We start from the raw sequence: 20243 nt of genomic DNA, 5'->3' as shown, positions 1-20243 counted from the left end.
GAAGAATGGTATTAGAACCTTTTGTGTTAACTGGCCACTTTAGTTTAATAGTAAGACTGGTTAATGATAACAATGCATTGTGAAATATTCAGAAGGAAAGGAGAATGTTTTGTAGACCATCTGGGTTTTTTTTTGTGTGTTTGTGTGTATGGCATTTAAGTCACTAGTTTTTAAACTCAGTACTTTTTAATGGAGACAGCTTGACCAAAAATCTGTCACAGAATTTTGAGACCCATTAAAACAAAAGTTTTAAAGATTTTTTATTTTTTTTTTTAAAGATTTTTTTTTTTTTTTTTTTTTTTGACAGCGAGATCACAAGCAGGCAGAGAGGCAGGCAGAGAAAGAGGAGGAAGCAGGCTCCCCGAGAGAGCAGAGAGCCCGATGCGGGGCTCGATCCCAGGACTCCGAGATCATGACCTGAGCCGAAGGCAGCGGCTTAACCCACTGAGCCACCCAGGCGCCCCTAAAACAAAAGTTTAATGAGAAAAAAATTTTAACATTGTCTGTAGTTTTCAACATATGTAAATGTAACCAATCAGACAACTATAGCCTAAGGAGGAAATGGTATAAAGGCCTATAAGGTGGCACTGTTTCTTCATTTGAACTGAAATGAGAAAATATTGATTCTAAGTGGAATATGAACAGTTAAATATGTACTTCGTAATTCCTACTATAAAACCGTATACAAAGATATAGTCAAACTTACAACAGATATATTGAAATGGAATACTGAAAAGTTTTAAATAACCCAAAACAAGGCAGTAAAGGTGAAACAGGAATGAAAAACAGAAGGAAAAAACAGAAAACAATAACATGGTAGGTCTAAATCCAAACATCAATAATCCATGAAATTTAAATGGCCTAACTACATCAATTAAAGGACAAAGACTATCAAAATGAAAAACCATGACCTAACAATTTATAAATGTAATGATACAGGTTGCATGAAAACAAAAGGATGGCTGGTTTCTGTGTAGGGATATACAGAGTTGGAAAGAGCATCACTTCCATCCTCACAAGAAAAAAGCTGTACAAACTGCAACTTAAATACTTTTCTTGAAACCACCATAGAAATGAGTTTTCTGGGGGAAACAACTAACTTAAAATCTAAAAAGGCAGCTATGGGAAGACATAGCACGTAGACATTTGATTATCTGGGACAGATGCCTTCAAATGTCATATAAACCAGTAAGAAAATCCTTAACAAATTGCTAAAGGCTGAGTGTGTACTGGTGTGAGAGTGTGAAGGGTCCTAGGGGTTGCAGACCTGGAAGTTTCACACCTGCTTGCACCCTTTTCCTCTAGAATACCACCAGGCGCTGGCAGGGATGTTGAGGAGAATCCTGAGAAGACTGAGGAAATGGGACAGGAGGCACTGCTGAAAGTATACAAGCCAATCTCGTCAATCTCCCACACAAAACAAAAGCTTTAATCTGTATGCTGAAAACTATCAAAATATGTTGCCTAAGATCACTGGTAAAAACCCGCTTCAGTTGGGAGAAAAATATGGAAACAGCCGTTGAAACTCTTGCCTACCCATTCTCGCTATCTCTCCTAGGTAGCAAAAGCCTTCATCTGTGTGCAGAAGGACATCAAAGCTGGAACCTAAGTGCAGAGGTGGAAACCTACTGCAGCTGGGAGAAGGGAAAGCTAGGAGTGGGAGTGGGGAGTGAGGAGTAATCTCTATCCCAGGAGTAATAACTGCTAGGCTCAGCACTCCATCTGGCAGAGTGGCAGAAACTCTTGTGAAGGCCACATAACCCTGAGACCGAAGTCCACAGTGCCTGCCTAATACTGAGACTTAGTAAGAATCTCAGGAAACCTACTCCCTCACTTCCCACCCACCAACAAGCCTCAGAGAAAAAATAAGCATGAAATACAGCTAAGAAAGCTCTAACAGAAAAACCTTTTCTAGGGAACAACACAATGGGAAGACCCAAATCCAAGTGCGGAGATCAAAACAAGGCACGAGTGGAAGGACTTGAAGGCTCTTGGTGCACTGAGGGTAACAATAAACTTAGTACAACTCCTTACTAAGTTAGTACTGTCCTAGCAGAAATACCCCTACTAAAATCCTATGAGGAGTAACTGTATGCTCTTCTCCTAACATACACAATATTTACTTTAGTATCTAACTGTCCTATACAACATGTCAGATTTTCAACATAAAATTCTTTTGCATACAAAAAGGTAGGAAACACACAGTCTAAAGGCAAAGCCAAACTTGGATATGACACAGATGATGAAAGTATCAAAGAATTTAAAATAATTGTGGTTAATATGTTAAAGCTTCTAATGGAAATGGGAATAAGAGAGGAAGTCTTCTCTGGTGTCCCAATTAAGCCTTATTCTTAGGCAAGCACTGTGGGCGTGTGTCTTGGGGGAGTGCCTTCACAATATTCCTGTCCCTTCCTCTGTGGGTAGAGTTTGTTTCCCCTGTTCACTTCTCCCAGCAGCATGAGTATACCCACCTCCCACTTTGATGCCCCAGCTCCTGAAGATGGAAGTTTTTGTTACTTAGGGAAGATAGGAAAGTAGGTCTGGGCCAAGTTTCCTTGATGACCTCCATTGCCTTCCCCTAGTTGTAGTGCAATTTTACCAGTGCCTGCAGATTAAGCGTTTTCATTCTGTAAGGGAGATCAGGAAAATGGGTCTGGGAGGATTTGGGCCATGGCTGTTCTATTCTTGCTAGCACCACGGGAAACCTTTCTGGATTCTCTGTTTGAGCATAGTGGTATTCCTGGAGGAAAAGCCTGCAAGAGAGTGGGAACCCGACATGGCTGAGTCCCTTGAGAGCTTTGAGTTCCCAGGCTAGGTCCCCAGAAATTCATCACAGTTTTTTGTTTAATTTTCATAATGGCTTCTGCCCCTGGTAAGCAAATGCTCCAGTCCTGTCTTCCTGCAGGCACCTAGCTCCCTCCAGATTTTGGGAAGACATTTACTCTATGACCTCAGTTCTTTGATGAGTCCACGAAAACTCATTAATTTGTAATTCGTCCAGTTTTTCCTTTGATGGGATAGGCAACATCTTTCCAGCTCTCCATCTCTGAACTGAACTTCTAGGTCATATGGTACGTGTATATTTAACTTTATGGGAACCTGCCAAACCATTTTCTAAGAGTGGCTATACAATTTTGTATTTGTGCCAATAACATATGAGAGATCCAGTTGTTCCACATCCTTATCAGTACTTAGTATTGTCAGTACTTTATCTTTTTGTCATTTAACAGGTACGTATTGGTATCTCTTGTGGTTATAATTTACATTTCCCAAATGGCCAATAATATGGTGCATCTTTTCATGGGCTAATTTCCCATCTATATACCCTCTTTGATTTAGTGACCATGACTTTTTGCCAATTTGTAAACTGGGTTGTGTTTTTTTCTTATTATTGAGTTTGGAGAGTTCTTTATATATTCTGGATGGAAGCCCTTTGTCAGATATATGATTTTCAAATATATTCTCTTTGTAGCCATCTTTTTTTTTAAAGTTAGTATTTAATCATTTTAAGGACATTGAAGAGCCCTCATGAAAATTCAAACATGAGGTGGGATTTTATAATACACACACGCATCCTCAAAATCGCAGCCTAATTTTTCCTACTCTTGTATAATCCTAAGCCAGCCACCTTATCTTGGGCACTTTTAAGATGCCTTAAACAAAAAATCAAGTGCTTTGCAGCTCTAAGTTCAGAATATTAGGCTGCAATATGTTTGACCTTGTAAAGAGGAGATTGTATCAGTTCAAATTAATTATCTTCTATGATAGAGAGAGAGGCCTTAAAGATAAACTAATAGGTCTTCAATTATTCAGGCCTGAGCTAGGCTTCTATTTCTGTCCTTTAGTCTTATTAGTGATTAGTTCTGTGGTTTAGGAATCATACTCCAAGGAATCCGAGAGTTCTACAGAGGATCCCCAGAGGCTGTCTAAGAGATCAGCAAGGCACGGACAGAGATGATGATTTTCTGGGAGACTCTCCTCTCTGACTTCAAGCAGAGCAGCTGTTTTTTTATTATTAAGTTTGGCTATATTTTTTGTTTAATAAACATTTATATTTTGAAATGATTTTAGTTTTACAAAACAGTTGCAAAGATAATACGAAGAGTTCCCATGTACTCTTTTTTTTTTTAAAGATTTTATTTATTTATTTGACAGAGAGATCACAAGTAGGCAGAGAGGCAGGCAGAGAGAGAGGAGGAAGCAGGCTCCCTGCTGAGCAGAAAGCCCGATGTGGGGCTCGAACCCAGGACCTGGGATCATGACCTGAGCCGAAGGCAGCGGCTTAGCCCACTGAGCCACCCAGGCGCCCCTCCCATGTACTCTTCAGTCAGATTCACCTAATGTTAATATCTAATATAAACATGGTACCTTTGTCATAACTAAAAAAATTAACATTGGTACTGTGCTTGGAGTACTGCTAACCAAACCACAGACTTTATTTAGATTTTGTTAATTTCTCCAGTAAGATTCTTTTTTTTAAAACATTTTATTTTTAGGGAATCTCTACATGCAACATGGAACTCAAACTCACCACCCTGAGATCAAGAGTGACACGCTCCAATGACTGAGCCAGCCAGGTGCCCCTCCACTAATATTCTTTAAATGTTCCAGAATCCAGTCCAGGAAATCTCATTGCATTAGAGAAGATTTTCTTTTCATTCTTTTGACAGTGTCTTTAACAAAGCAAAAGGTTTTTTTTCCCCCTAAAGAGTTTATTTATTTATTTGACAGAGAGAGACACAGAGAGAGGGAACACAAGCAGGGGGAGCGGGAGAGGGAGAAGCAGGCTCTCCACTGAGCAGGGAGCTGGATATGGGCCTTGATCCCAGGACCCTGGGATCATGACCTGAGCCAAAGGCAGCCATCCAACGACTGAGCCACCCACGCACCCCACAAAGCAAAAGTTTTAAATTATGATGAAGATTGACATTGACTTAACATTTTTTTCTTATATAAATTGTGCTTTTTGTGTCATGTCGAAGAATCTGTGGACAAACTCAAGGTCTCCTAAGTTTTTTTCTTTAACTTTTATAGTTTTCTATTTTACATTTGGATATACGCTCCATTTGGTATTAATTTTTGAATATGATGTGACATTTAAGTAGAGATTCATTTTTGTTGTATATGACTGTCCAATTGTCCCCATACCATTTATTAAAAATACAGATTTTCCTTGCCTTACAATGGGATTATGTCCCCAAAAAACCCATCAGAAGTTGGAAATTTTTTAAGTTGAAAATACATTTAATAAACCTAACTTACCAAACATCATAGCTTAGCCTAGCCTTAAACAGGATCAGAACACTTCATTAGCCTGCAGTTGGGCAAAATCATCTAACACAAAGCCCATTTTATTTCATTATTTTTTGAAGATTTTATTTATTTATCTGACAGTGAGCATGCACAAGCAGGTGGAGTGGCAGGTGGAGGGAGAGGGAAATGTAGGCTCTGCACTGAGCAGGGAGCCCACTATGGGGCTCAATCCCAGGACCCTGGGATCATGACCTGAGCTGAAGGCAGATAACCAACTGAGCCACCGAGGTGTCTCAATATCTTTTTCTTAATAATTGATAGAATATATAGGCAGAAAATCAGCAAGGATACAATAGACAATTTGAAAGATGCAGAACACCAAGACTCACTTAGGAAGAAATAGATAACCTGAATAATCCTTCATATATTAAAGCAATTGCAATTTTAGTGAAAAAATGTTCTCACAAAGAAAACTCCAAGCCCAAATGGCATCACTGGAGAAGTATAACAAGTATTTGAGAAATAAATAATAGTAATTCTATACAAGCTCTTCCAAAATATTGAAGAGGAAAGAATAGTTTTCTGCTCATTCTATGAGGCCAGAATTTCCTTGATACCAAAACCAGATAAAGATAATAGAAAACTACATATCAATATGCCTCATAAATATAGATACAAAAATTCTATGCAAGATTTTAATATATTAAACCCAACAATATGGTGAAAAGATAATACATCATGACTGAATGGAATTTATCTCAATAATACAGGGCTAGTTTAATATTTGAAAATCGATCAATGAAATTCACCATAGTAATAAACCAAAAGAGAAAAGCCCATATGATTGTTTTAACAGACGCAGAATATTGAACGCTTTTGCCCTAATATCAGGAACAAGACAAAGATGTCCACTCTCACCACCTGTATTCAATATTGTACTCAAAGTTCTAGGTAGTATAATCAGGTAAAATAAGGAAATAAAATGCATACAGATTGGAAATGAATAAGTAAAATTGTCTATTCACAGATGACATGATCATTTTCATAAAAAATGTGATGGAATCTATTTTAACAGTTTATTTTTTTAATTAAAAAATATGTTATTGATTTATTTGTCAGAGAGAAAGAGAGAGACAGAGTGCCAGCCAGAGGGAGAAACAGGTTCCCCACTGAGGAGGGAGCCTGATGCGGGACTTGATCCCAGGACCCTGGGATCATGATCTGAGCCGAAGGCAGATGCTTAACTGACTGAGTCACCCAGGCACCCAGAAAATGTGATAGAATCTAATTAAAAGCTACTAAAATCAACAAGTGAGTCTAACAAAGTTGCAGGATTCGAGGTCAATGGAAAGAAATCAGTTTTATTTCCATATACTAGCAAGAATAAAAAATTGAAATAAAATCCAATACAATTTACAACACCATAAAACATATGAAATACATAGGGATAAATCTGACAAAAAAAGTGATAGATATGTACACTGAAAACTACAAAACACCACTGAGAGAAATCAAGACTTAAGTATATAGACAGGTATATCTTGTTCATGGGTCTGAAGACTCCAAATGGTTAAGGTGTCAATTCTCCCCAAATTAATCTATGAATTTAACACATTCTCAATCAAAATCCCAGCAGTACTTTTTGTAGAAATTAACAAGCTGATTCTGAAATTCATATGGAAATGCAAAGGACCTATATTAACTAGAATAAGATTTCAAGAATTATTATAAAACTATATCACAATAGTATGGTGCTGACATAAAGGTAGATAAATGGAACAAAGCAGAGAGTCCAGAAATAAATCCATGCACATATGACAACTGATTTTTGGCAAAGGCATATACAGGCATAAGAGCCAGCAAAGGCCAGCATGACGAAGATAACTTCACCAGTTGTCTAACTACCAAGAAATATGTACATAAGTAGAAACTCAACCAAGAGAGAAAAGTCCAAAGCTGGATGAGTACAGGTGAGAAGGCTGAACACCATCAATGAAGACTGAAAGCACAATTATAAATTGGGGATTGGTTGGCACAGAAAAGGAACTCTGGAAGCTTCTGTATAAGGAGGAGAGAAGAAGGGGGCATTTTCTCCAGGTGATGGAGCTGCCAAGAGGGATAAAACCTTCCTATGATCCTCTCCATTGCTTCCAGTGAACCACCCCAAAATGCCAACACTAAGTAATAGCTATCTGAATACATGTGAATGTGTGTATGACAACTAAATGTGCATGAGTATCTGGAGTTTATAGATTGTTGGAGTCAAAGTTTAAAATGACATGCTTTGTCAATCAGATTATAGGAACTCTCCTTTGCAATCAGGAAAACTTCCTTCATGATTAGCATGCAGTTGATTTTAAAAAATTACCCACAGAATATTTATATTCTCAATCTATTCATGCCCTTACTGTACTCTACTGTTGGTCAAGGACACAAAAGAAAAGATCCCCCTCTCACCCATAGCCCGAATCTCTAGCCAGTGGTCTCTGCAGTTTCCAAGCATGTTATGACCTACCAACATCTATGACTTAGCTCATGATGTTCCTCGTGCCAGTGCTGCTTCCAGCACATATGGTACTTAACACCACATCACCTCTTGTGGATGATGGTCATGGGGTTGCTAAACTTCTCCTTGAGCTAAAGGGTTCAAGGGAACTTGATCCACGATGCAACACAATGTAAAGAAACAACCAAAGGCAGTGGGATCAGACAGGTTTAATTCCTGGAATACCTTGTCAGAGGGTGTGATGTCAGGCAAGTTGTAAATACTCTTAAGCTGCTATTTCTTCATGTAGAATTTTTTTTCAAATCATTAAGGAAGTAGGCAGGCAATGATTCATGAGGATGTTTGCTGCAGCATGGATGATAATCTAGAATGAATGTGTAAGACATATATAGATAGATAGATCTATCTATCTATCTATACACATACATACATACATATATATGGAAATATATGCATTAAAATGACAAAAAGAAGAGAGGATTTTTTTTTTTTAATGAGGAGGAGAAGAGGGGAAAAAGTGGAGGGAAAGGGAGAGACAATCTTAAGCAGGCTCCACGCCCAGTGTGGAGCCGACATGGGGCTTGATCTCATAATCTTGAGTTCACAACCTGAGCCAAAATTAAGAGTTGGATACTTAACTGACTGAGCCACCCAGGCGCCCCAGAAGAAAGGTTTTTAAGGAATGCTGGAATCCCAGGGTTGTTTCTCAATTCTCCCCTTTCTGACTTCATGTATTTTTTTACTATGAGCATGAATTATTTAAGTAATAATGTTCACCTTTATTATTTATCAAGAATGCAAATTCAAATATTAGCATGGGACCATTTTCTCCCATCAAAATAGCAGAAAAAGAACTAATGTTATACCCAACAATTACAAGGGTGGAAGATTTTTATTTATTTATTCGACAGAGAGAGAGAGAGAGAGAAAGAGATCACAAGTAGGCAGAGAGACAGGTAGAGAGTAGAGGGGAAGCGGTGCTCGATCCCAGGACCCTGAGATCATGACATGAGCCAAAGGCAGAGGCTTAGCCCGCTGAGCCATCCAGGCGCCCCATAAATAAAATCTTTAAAAATAAAAGAAAACGGGTCTTTTTATACACAAGCTGGAGTGTGAAATGGTTTCTCCTATCTTTGAGTCATCTAGCAAGACAAATTAAAAACATTTAAAGCCCCCACTTTCCTTTCATCCAGCAATTCAGTTTCCAGGAATACATTCTAATATGAGAAAAGCATGCTACAGCAGAAGAATATGATGTTCATTCTAATTTTTCTTATAATAGCAAAAAGATGAGGAATAATCAACATAAAACACACACATAGATGCACATGTATCTGTTTAAAATAAACAATATTATACTATAGTGTTCTATGCCTTTTTGGTATTATTTAACCTTATTTAATGGACATCAGTATGTACCAATATATGTTAACTTATCTAATTCTTCAATGGCTGCAAAATTTCCATTGTCTAGTTTTCCTGCAACTCATATGAGCAAATACATTACTGAACACACAGGCAGTTTTTGCATTCTTAGAATTGTTGTCTATATACCGCAGTCTACTTGGATGAATATACCTTTAGAATGAATCCCAAAAGGGAGATGGCTGGGAAAGAATGCTTAGTGCATTACTAATTGAGAGATACTGAGAGTGTCAGGAGTTTCTCATGAACCTCTAAACCTGCTTCCTCTCCTTCATGTAAAGGATTGGGGATGGGTTATACGAGCTGTTGGGGCTCAACACAGACACAACCCATAACACCCTAGCTATACCCTCTATTGTTCTCTCTCTAAGGCTAGCTGTTGGGATTTCTCCCAAATACACATGAAGGTGGTGGTTATGAGCAGTAACTCCCAGGTCTGGTCCATATGCAGACCCACAGGGGCAGTACCTAGGCCAGAAGAAGATGAGACAGGGAAGAACAGAGCACTCCCCACCTCCATAATTTTCTGAAGCACACACTTTTAGTATGTGACCCTACTCTTTCCCTCCTCCAGGTATTGGAAACAGGCTGGGTCATTACCTGCTCACAGTACAGTCACAGCTGCCACTTCACCATGGCTTCGGCATGGCCTTGTGTCTATACCTCCTTCTTATAACTGACCCAGGTAGCATATATCACATTTCTCCCGCTGGTTTTTTGGACAGTCTGAAAAGGGCTTACCTTTGGCCCATGTACCACCTGGGCCTTGGACTAGGGTTGGACCTTGATACATGTTCCACTCCAGACTGGGCACAGTCACTAGTCCCTATTCTTTTTTTTTTTTTTTTTAAAGATTTTATTTATTTATTTGCCAGAGAGAGAGAGAGAGAGAGAGCACAGGCAGGCTGAGTGGCAGCAGAGGCAGAGGGAGAAGCAGGCTCCCCGCCAAGCAAGGAGCCCGATGTGGGACTCGATCCCAGGACGCTGGGATCATGACCTGAGCCGAAGGCAGCTGCTTCACCAACTGAGCCACCCAGGCGTCCCACTAGTCCTATTCTTGATTATCACCTCCAACAATAGTAAATGGATGGACAAAAAGTCTCTTTTCCTTCTGCTATGGTGAGGAAGGGGAGGGACAGGAATGGCAGAAAGGGATGCCTTTTGGCTCCCCTCAGTGGTCCTAACAACAACACTATTACTTCCAGGTGTTAATTTTGCCCAGAATGAGATGACCTCAGGCTGGGATTTAAATAATAATGACATGAGAGTGGAACTGAGCAATTCTTAGTGACTGAATTATTTGTGAGGAGCAGATTTTACTTGTGCCATAAAACAAATAAAATGGAATGGTATCTACCATCTTCACAATGATACAAACAAGGTCTTGGGAGTACCTGACCGTCCTTGGTCAGAGTGGTTGCTCGGCCCTGATGTTGTCCGAGTATGAGGTTACTTGGAAGGCTTGAAGCACAGGGCAAATTGGATTTTTTTTTCTTCAGTTTAGACTCTAAGCTCTCACACAGACTGGACCCCATCTTCCCAGTGTCCTGAAGAAACTTGATCCTACCCAGAGAGCACAGCTGCTGCCGACAGACAAAGCACCAAGGTCAGGGAGACAGCTGGGCAGCAGATAGTCTTTCCAAGAGATAACAGGAAATGACTAAGAGCCAATAAAACAGCTCACCCGAGGAGAAACATGAGACTGAAGCCAGATCCCACAGTTTATGCTGATTAAAGAGTATGAGACCTCAATCCTTCTCAGTAAATCTTTATTTCATACACAGGAAGATCTGAATTGTAGGAACAGCTCCTGATTAGATATTAAAAGTGGTAATCTCTAATTAGTGGAATCAAGGAAAAATTATATATTCTTTACCCTTGGCTCTAAATTGGCTCTAGATCTTGTCTGTATGAAACGGGGAGGGTGAGAGGAAGGCAGAGAGGGAGGGATGTGGCAATCCTACTTCTGCCACAGGGGATCTTTCTAACTCTCAAAGAATGTGTGCTTCTCTAAAGGCAACCTGCAGAGTTTGGGAATGAAAGAAAGAAAGGGTTTTTGGTCGGGGGTGGAGATAGGCAAGGGCAGGGCAAATTCCTTTCTGTCTTGTAGGTGTCCACCTACCTTTGCTTGCCAAAAGCAGGAGCAGTGGGCTGCCTGTCCTCCTCCCCCCCTCCCCTCCCCTCCCTCTTTCCCTGACAGTGGAGGACCAGACCACCTAGGTCATGGTGAAGGCTTTGGAGGTTTACCAGATGCAGGAGACCTACAATCCTAAGGACTGCATTTTACCTCCTGTGTTACCTGTGGAGTACCATGTGTCTTTGGAGCCCTGGAACATGCTGGCTTCAGGAAAACAAATTATATTTATTGTCAGAGAGGAGTAGGAAGTGAACTTTACCAAATCCTCTCCTTTTGGGATCATGAGGCACATACACAATGCTACATAATCAGCTGTTTCAAGTTAATAACTCAATGTAAGCAGCACCAGTATGACAGCAGACATTAGTCAGTATTGTTTTTGATGGGTGGCCACATTCCACTTTCAAATGTGCCTCAGTTTAGTTATATAGCAAATCCATGACCATTCTTTTATAAATTAAGCTCCTTTGGAAAACCCATGTATCTAAATCTTTATTCACATCCAAGACAGTTTCCTTAACATAAAGTTTTATTATTTTTAAAAGATTTTTTTCATTTATTTGAAAGAGAGAGTGAAAAAGATAGATCATGAGCAGGGGGGAGGGATAGAGAGAGAGAAACAGACTCCCCACTGAGCCAGGAGCCCCATGTGGGACTTGATCCCAGGACCCTAGGATCATGACCTGAGTGGAAGACAGATGTGTAACCAACTGAACCACCCAGATGCCCTAACATAAAGTTTTAGAAGTAGAAGTGTTGGGTTACAGGATATGTACAGGTTTTAAAGCTCATATATTCGAATTTAGCAATACTTTTCTTTACATTTTCTGGATTCTTCTTATGCTTAAAATGGCTTTGCACACTTTCAGAGCCTAAAAGCTTTCACACATCTCTGGGGGAGCCTAAGATTCTCTTGAGGGCCCTGGGACAGCTGCACCAAGGAGAAAATTTGGAGGGCCAATTGGCAGGTGAAATGCAGGACTGGGAACAGTCCTAGACACACTGACATATTTGGGGGGTGGAGAAGGGAAGGACAAGTATTCCAGGATTCGGAAACAATGCCCTGTTCCAGGCAGGGCAGAGTCTGCTTGGTTGGGTAAGGCTGGATCCACGGCCTATGTGACGCACACATCACTGCCCATACCCACAGGTGTTATTACACATACCTCCAAAGCTTGGGATTGGCTGGTGAAGTTGACTCCGCAGAGGCTGTCTTTCGGTGGCAACGGAAGATAGATGCCATTTTTCTTTCCTTTTCTAATTCTCCCATAGGCTCTCTGCTGTCTCTCTGCAAGTGTAAAAGCAAATAGGGTGAATGCATGAGTGTGATGGGGAGCCAGCAAGACTCAGATGGATCGGGGCAGAGAGATCTGTAGTCTCTGAGAAGGAAGTTCCTCCAGGTCATCATCTTTCTCCTCAAAGGTCCTCTGGCTGCCATGGCCCATGTTGTGGTGGGGCCAGGACAAGGGAGGACGGTGGGCTGCAAAGGGGTCAGATGAAGTTGGCGGGAGTCTTGAGGGATGTTATTTGAGGTGTCTGGGTGCAAGAGATATCACGTACTGCCAACAAAGGGCAGATGCAGGAATCCTTGGTGGGTTCCCGGATGAAGGGATGAGGAAAGCCCCGCCTGCGCAGCACATGCAGGATGCAGTGCGCATGCCCAGTGCCCAGCACTTTCCCATCAGCCACTGGTGTGAGGGCGTGTGCAAAGCGGTCCTGGTGAAGTTCCGTGTAGGTCGCATCGTACCGTCTGATTTCTTTCTAAGACTCAATAGGTAGGTCTCCAGATCAGTCTGTGTAGAAGTTTAAATGCGACTGTGAGGAGGGAGCCAGTGGGCTTTGGGTGGGTCAGGATCATGTAGTTCTGGTCTCTGAGGCGGAAAGCCTTGGAGGTCTTTATTCTTCTCATAGGCGTTGCAGCCACCATGGCTTTTGTCACGGTGGAGAACAAGTGGAGGGGAGGGAGCCATATGAAGATGGGGCGGAGTTTGGGGCATCATTTGATATATCTGGGTCTTGGAGGCACCAGGAGCTGAAAGAGGGCAGATTTGGGAATTTTCGGTGCAGCCCTGGGTGGGGGGCGGGGAAAGCCTTACCACGTGGCATGTGCTGTAGCAGTGCGCATGCCCAGTGCTGCAGGCCTTCCCATCAGCCACTGGTGTGGGATGTGCGCAAAAAGCCCCGTGTGCAGAGCTGCGCCAGTCGCGTCTTTCTGTCTGGATTCTTTCTCCCGGAGACTCGATCATTTTCCCAGGAGCGTAAGTGTGAGTGAGTGAGGAAAGAACCAGCGGGCTTCAGGCAGGTCGGGGTGGTATAGTTTCTTGTCTCAGAGGAGGAGGTTCCCGAGGTAATCGTGTTTCTCTTCATGGGTCTTGCACTTGCCATGGGTTTTGTCTTTGTTGGGGGGCTCTGAGGCGGGGGAGGATGGTGGGTGGGTGAGGAAGCGGGGATCAGATAAAGATGGGGCAAATCTTGGTGATGTTATTTGAGGTATCTGGGTCTTGGCAGCACCGGGAACTGCCAATAGAGAGTAGATTCGGGAGTTTTTGGTGAGGCCTCCGTGAGGGGGGGCAGGGGAGCCCTTCCCCTAGGGCACTTGCAATGCACATGCGCAGTGTCTAGCTGTGGTGAGGCCCTGGGTGGGGGGCAGGGAAAGCCTTACCGCGTGGCATGTGCTGTAGCAGTGCGCATGCCCAGTGCTACAGGCCTTCCCATCAGCCACTGGTGTGGGACGTGTGCAAAAAGCTTTTTGTGCAGAGCTGTGCCGGTCGCGTCTTTCTGTCTGGGTTCTTTGTCCCGGAGACTCCATCATTCTCCCAGGAGTGTAAGTGTGAGTGAGTTGTGGTGGTTGATGTGGGGGCGTGTGCAAGGCCTTCTGGGTGCTCAGCCTAGCAGGTTCAGTCTTGTGGATTTTTTCTCACTGAGACTCAATCAGTAGGTCCGCAGATTAGTCCAACCAGGAGTTCAAGTTTGAGTGTGAGGAGGGTGCTGCCTTTCGGTGGGTAGGGGCAGTGTAGTTCCTGGTCTCTGGGGAGCAAGTTCTTTGAGGTTGTTATCCTCCTCACAGGTATGGCCCCCATGACCCCTGTGGTGGTGGGGCTGGGAAAGGGGAGATGATGGGCTATGGAGGGGAGGGTGCCAGATGACGATGGGGAGTCTAAGGGGTGCTATTGGAGGCATCTGAGTTCTGGAGGCACCTGAAACTGCTGACAGAGCACAGAATTGGGAACGGTAGTGGAGAGGTGGACAGGGCTATATAATACAAAATCTCTCATAGTGGGGAGTCCAATTGTGAAACTAAATCTTTTTGGGAAAGTCATATGTCTTTTTTCAGGTACTTGAAGGTCCCTTGTCTGCCAAATTACTGTGAAGCAGAGGTTTTGTAGACAGCCTAATTTGATGCGATTGGAAAATAAGCAGTGGTTATGAATTAAGATTAATAAAAATTATTAAATTTTTAAAAAGAGTAATAAAAGATTTTTATAAGTTTAGTAAATTATTAAATTAATTAAATAAAATTAATAAAAACTAATTTTTTTGTTTTGGAAATCCCTACAAATGTAAAGAATTCATAACCAGCAGTTGACTGTGAAGATAGTCCAGTATAATTATTGTTTTATTACAATCTTCAGTTAATGATTTTCTACTTTCAGTGAGAAATATGAGTGCTCGAGTAAGATCAAAATCTAGAGGAAAGGGAGATGGAAAAAAATCTTCTAAGCTGGATGAACCTGGAGTTGTGAGTGCTTTAACATCTTCCTTCCATTGCCAGAAATAATTTTTTATGAAAAGCCATTGAAAAAGTTGTTGAACCAATATAGATCTGTTGTTTAAAGGACTTCCTTGTTGAAAATGGGTGAAAAATTAATCCCATGAGAGAGACTGAGCAAAAAGACTTATTTTCTGTTGTTGCCCGGATATGTAAATTGGGCTGGAAATTATCTCTATGGCTTTCTTATTGTACTTTTTAATAAACAAATACCACATCTCAGAAAAGATTAGAAAGGTTTCCCGAAATATTGGTCCTTGCAGATAATTCCTTTCTCAGAATATTTTCTATATAGAAAGAATAATTTTACTGAATACTTACAGAGAAGAATATAAGAAAGATTCAGATTTATAATTATTTCCATGTAGTATGTATATTTGTGTCTTCTATCATGATAGTATTAATATCAATACTCTTTATTTGCACCTACCCTCCCCCAAGGCTAAGCAACCAGGTAAAAAAATACCTCAAAAAAAGGAGCCACCTACTGAGGATCCAGATATTGAGCCTGGACAAGAGAGAGAAGAAGGAGCATGTGGGGTTCAAGGTGACGAGGGAATGGAGAAACATGTTGTATTTCATCTATTAGGCTCTATTAGTAATAGAAATAGATAAAGGGTTCCCTGAAAATTGTCTGGAAACCTGTTTGGTAAGGGAAAGGTATAGTTGCAGCCCCTCTCTGATAAGTTTTCCTTCTTTGAGCACTTTACCATCCCATATTTTAAATTATTTGGCATGCTTGGGGAATAGAATTCTTGCCAAGGCTCTAAATTAACAAACCAAGGGAAACGACATTAAATTTAGGTAGAATTTATACTATATCACTAGTTAAATTTGGCCTTTTTTGAATGCTGTTTTCTGGGCTTAAGTCATTGCATCAAACATTTAAGCAAACCTAGATATATTTTGATTAGCTCTTAGACTGTAATTTTTGAAATCATAGAGAAACAAAAATGTGAAATCCTTTCCTAGTTGCTGTTGAAGTCTTCCAACATTTTTGTTTTCCTGAACCATAATCTAGTTGTCACATACATTTTTTTAAGATTGATTTACTTTAGAGAGAGGGGGGTGCGTGTGTGAGTGGGAAGAGGGGCAGAAGGGGGAAAGAGAGAATCTCAAGCAGACTCCCTGCTGAGTGCAGAGCATGATGTGGGGCTTGATCCCACAGTCCTGAGATCACGACCCAAGCTGAAACCAGGAGTTGGACGCTCAATTGATTGAGCCACCCAGGTGCCCCTAGTTGTCACATACTCTTTTTCTTTTTAACTTTTTACTTTAAAAATATTTAAAACTTACAGAAAAGTTGTAAGAAAGTACAGTATATTCTTATATCTTCTATGTCAATTCACTGCTAACCTGTGCCACATATCACCTTTTCATTCGATAATAGTACACATTATTATTGCTAAACCATCTGAGAGTAAATTTCAAATATAAGCCATCTGAGCATAAGTTTCAAATATAACCCTTTATTCTCAAGGTAATTCAGTATCTGTTTCCTAAAAAAGGGGGATATTCTTTTACATAACCCCAGTACAATGATCAAATTTAGGAACTTTAACATTAAGAAAACCTTATCTAATATGTAGTCTGTTAGCCTAGTAATAACTCAGTTTTGTCAGTTGTCTTAATAATATCTTTTATACCATTATTTTTTCCTGATCCAGGATCCAACCCAAAACCACCCATTGTATTTAGTTGTCATCTCTCTTTTTCTTAGAAGTGTACTTCAGTCTTTCTTTGTCTTTCATGACTGACATTTTTTGGAGTCAAAAATGATTGTTTTATAAAACGTTCCTCAGCTTGGGTTTGTCTAATCTTACTATTGGTAATGACTTTTTCAGTCATTTTTTGGGGCCTGCTTGGTGGCAGGTAATGTACTAGATGCTGAAGATAAAAATATAAACGAGAGAATGATTTCTGTCTTGAGCTCACCATCTTGCCAGAAATTCATGTAAACAAATGGCTGATCCTAGTAAGTATAATAATAGAAGTGTATATAGGTTACAAAGGTGACAACTAAGTTGTCTTAAAACAGTTATAGAAAAGGAAACACTTCACAGAGGAGATAATGTATGAGAAAGACAACTCTACTTTCTAGCAGAAAACTTTTTAATGCTCAATGTATTTTTATACATCGCATTTTTTGCAGTACTAACCTACAGAGCTGTATTTAGTAAGATTAATTTATGGTTTACTGCTTACATTAATAATTCTGTTTATTTATGTAAGAACCTGAACTGGAAGCTGAAAGCCAGGAAAAGGAAAAGGGTCTGGAAAAGACTGGAGGTGAGCGTGGAGATGGCCCTGATGTGAAAGGGAAGACTACACCTGATCTGGCATTTGCTAAAGTTCAAGAAGCAGGTAAGTTATCCATTAAGAATGCAAGTCACGGGGTTGGTTTTTCCTGCAATATTATCATACCTTTGTAATCACAAATATAAAGATTATTTGAAAGGTAGTTCAGACATCAAATGTTTGATTCAAAGATGGTGTCAGAGCAAAAAAAATATATCAAAGCCATGTTGTTGAATTATAAAATATGGAAGTATTACTTTGGAATAGAAGTTCTTTGAAACCCAATGCAAGTTGTCAAATATTTTTTATTTTTTATTTTTATTGTTTGTCAAATACTTTTTATTTTTTATTTTTTTATTTTTATTTTTTTTTTAAGATTTTATTTATTTATTTGACAGAGAGAAAGAGAGAGAGATCATAAGTAGGCAGAGAGGCAGGGGGAAGCAGGCTCCCCGCTGAGCAGAGAGCCTGATGTGGGGCTTGATCCCAGGACCCTGAGATCATGACCTGAGCCGAAGGCAGTGGCTTAACCCACTGAGCCACCCAGGTGCCCCTGTCAAATACTTTTTAAAGTATATAAATTATTTAACATGGCCTAGTACCAATTGGATATCTAAACAACATAGTAGTATTGATTTTCTTTTTATTTGCCTAAGCTATTTCTCAAAAATAACTATTTTTTATATCTTTTAGACACCAAAAAATAATATGGATCTCTTTGTTTTGGCTTTTATAGGTTAGTTTGTTGATTTTTTTTTAAACTGTGAGCTCTACCAATGAGAATATTTTCCTTCACATTTTAATGTCCTCTATGATGGTAGTGTTGTATAATTAGTGTGATCTGTAATTTTTTTTTTTTGGGTGACCGTGTAATTATCATAATCTAAACCAGGCCACTCTTGAGAGTTAAAGGGAGTACTGTTGACTGCTTACACCAGGACAATAGATGCAAATGAACAAGATGGCCACCATACTATATATAGACCATATAAAGATTGAGCTAGATCAACGAAATACTTCTGCGCAAAAGAGACAAACCAAATGGAATAATGTCCTTTGTCCTCTGTAGTTAAAACAATTCCAAGTATGACATTATTATTTTAGCTGAAATGGATGATTAGGAGATTATTTCAAGTGAATGAATTTGAATGACACTGGGTTTACTTGTTTTGTTTTGCTCTTGGAGTTTCTACTTGGTTGATTTTCTTTTAACTGAAATCACTGGCATATTTTGCTCGCTACTTAAAATTATCTTTAAATAAGCTCTTGGAATTTAATCTGTTCTGGGTTTGAGAAATCTTTTCTTCATACCACCAAAAGGAGTGATGCATTTAAAAAGTTAGTGCTTATATGCTGAAAATGTACATTTGCATAGAAGTCTATACCCTGGTTAGGGTTCTGGTTTTAGTTTCATCTTATAAAACCAAAGCTGTAGTGTCCTCCGTGTACTCTTATTATTGTCTAAGTTCTGCTAAGTGATGTACCCAACTGTTACGTTTATGTTTTAGGTGATGGACAGTCATAAGTTAAAAAGAAGAGAAGCTGAAGCCACACATACAGTTTGTTATATTGATAATTTGGCTTAAATTCTCTCAATAAAGATTTAAAGTTTGCTCTGAAGTTGTCATGCATATCTTCTGTTAAGTCTGTTCCTAGGAACCTGATATTATTATAAATGGTATCTTTAAAAAACTCTGTGTTCTGTTTACAGCTGCTCTGAAGGCTATTTATTTTTGTGTAATGATTTTGTCTGGCAACTTGGCTAAGTTTATTCTAATAGTGTCTCTTTGTCCTTTTGGATTTTCTACATACACAATCATACCATATGCAGATAATAACAGTATTCTTTCCTCCTTTTGAATCTTTCTACCTTGTAGTTCTTGTTCTTTACAACACTGGCCACATCCTTTTGAGTACAATGTTGGATAAAAGCGATGATAGTAGACATCCTTGTATATTCCTGATTTCTCTTTCAATATTTTCACTATGATGTATACTATAGATTTTTAAAAATTAGATATCTTCTATTAGATAAAGGAAGTTCCTTTTTATTCCTAGTTTGCTAAGGGCATTTACCATGAATATTTGTTGAATGTTATCATATACTTATTCCACATGGATTGAGGTGATCTTAAGAGGTTTTTTCATTAATCTGTTAATGTGGATTCCTAGATAAACTCAATTTAAGTCATGATATAGTGTCCTCTCTATGTATTGTTGGATTCCCCTCTCTAATGTTTTGTTCAGGATATTTACATCTTTGTTCATGAGTGAGATTGGCCCATACTTTATGTACTCCATCTTGGGCTTTGATATCAAGGTTATTTTGGCTTCAGAAATACAGGGACGTATGTATCTTCTTTTTCTGTTTTCTGGTAGAGTTCATCTAACTTTGGGATGATTTCTTAAGTGTTTGATAGAATTTATTGGTGAAGCTATCTGGACCTGGTTTTTAGGAAAGTTTGAAATTAATGATTTAATATTTTCTATTCTTTGGTTAGTTTGGCTTTTATTTTTATAGGGCTTTGTCCATGTTGTCCAAATTTTCATTACAGAGCTGTCCATAATATCCTCTCATTATTTTCTTAATGTCTGCAGGATCTGTAGTGATACTACCATTTTAATTCTTAGCACTGATAATTTGTGCCTTCTCGCTTGTGTTCTTAACCAGTCTCACCAGACGTTTACCAGCATTACTAGGTTTTTCAAAATAAGCCATCCTTTGGCTGTGCTGATCCTATTCTATTTTTGTTCTTTATTTTATTAACTTTGTCTCTCACACTTATTATTTTTGTTCTTTCTCTGTTTAATTTGCTGTTCTTTTCTTCTTATTCCTTGAAAAAATGTTCAGCTTA

At 39.6% G+C, this 20243-nt stretch overlaps 1 protein-coding gene across 4 annotated transcripts; it reads left to right on the top strand.

Moving 5' to 3' along the window:
- The first annotated feature begins 13005 nt into the window (after positions 1 to 13005).
- Positions 13006 to 19004, top strand: PAGE4 (PAGE family member 4). Of its 4 annotated transcripts, none has more exons than XM_047716669.1 (5): positions 13006 to 13096; positions 14975 to 15060; positions 15532 to 15637; positions 17323 to 17454; positions 18897 to 19004. In XM_047716669.1, exons 2-5 carry the CDS (start codon positions 14983 to 14985, stop codon positions 18911 to 18913), a joined length of 333 nt encoding a protein of 110 aa, XP_047572625.1. In that variant the 5' UTR covers positions 13006 to 13096; positions 14975 to 14982; the 3' UTR covers positions 18914 to 19004. The 4 variants fall into 4 exon arrangements, with proteins under 4 accessions (XP_047572625.1, XP_047572626.1, XP_047572627.1 ...); XM_047716670.1 differs by lacking the exon at positions 13006 to 13096 and adding an exon at positions 13480 to 13579; XM_047716671.1 differs by lacking the exon at positions 13006 to 13096 and adding an exon at positions 13493 to 13585.
- Positions 19005 to 20243: the final 1239 nt, after the last annotated feature.

The sequence above is a fragment of the Lutra lutra genome, chromosome X (genome assembly GCF_902655055.1).
Source record: "Lutra lutra chromosome X, mLutLut1.2, whole genome shotgun sequence".
Taxonomy (NCBI): domain Eukaryota; kingdom Metazoa; phylum Chordata; class Mammalia; order Carnivora; family Mustelidae; genus Lutra; species Lutra lutra.
The sequence above is the reverse complement of the archived record's forward strand: the minus strand, read 5'-3'. Positions and strand labels throughout refer to the sequence as shown.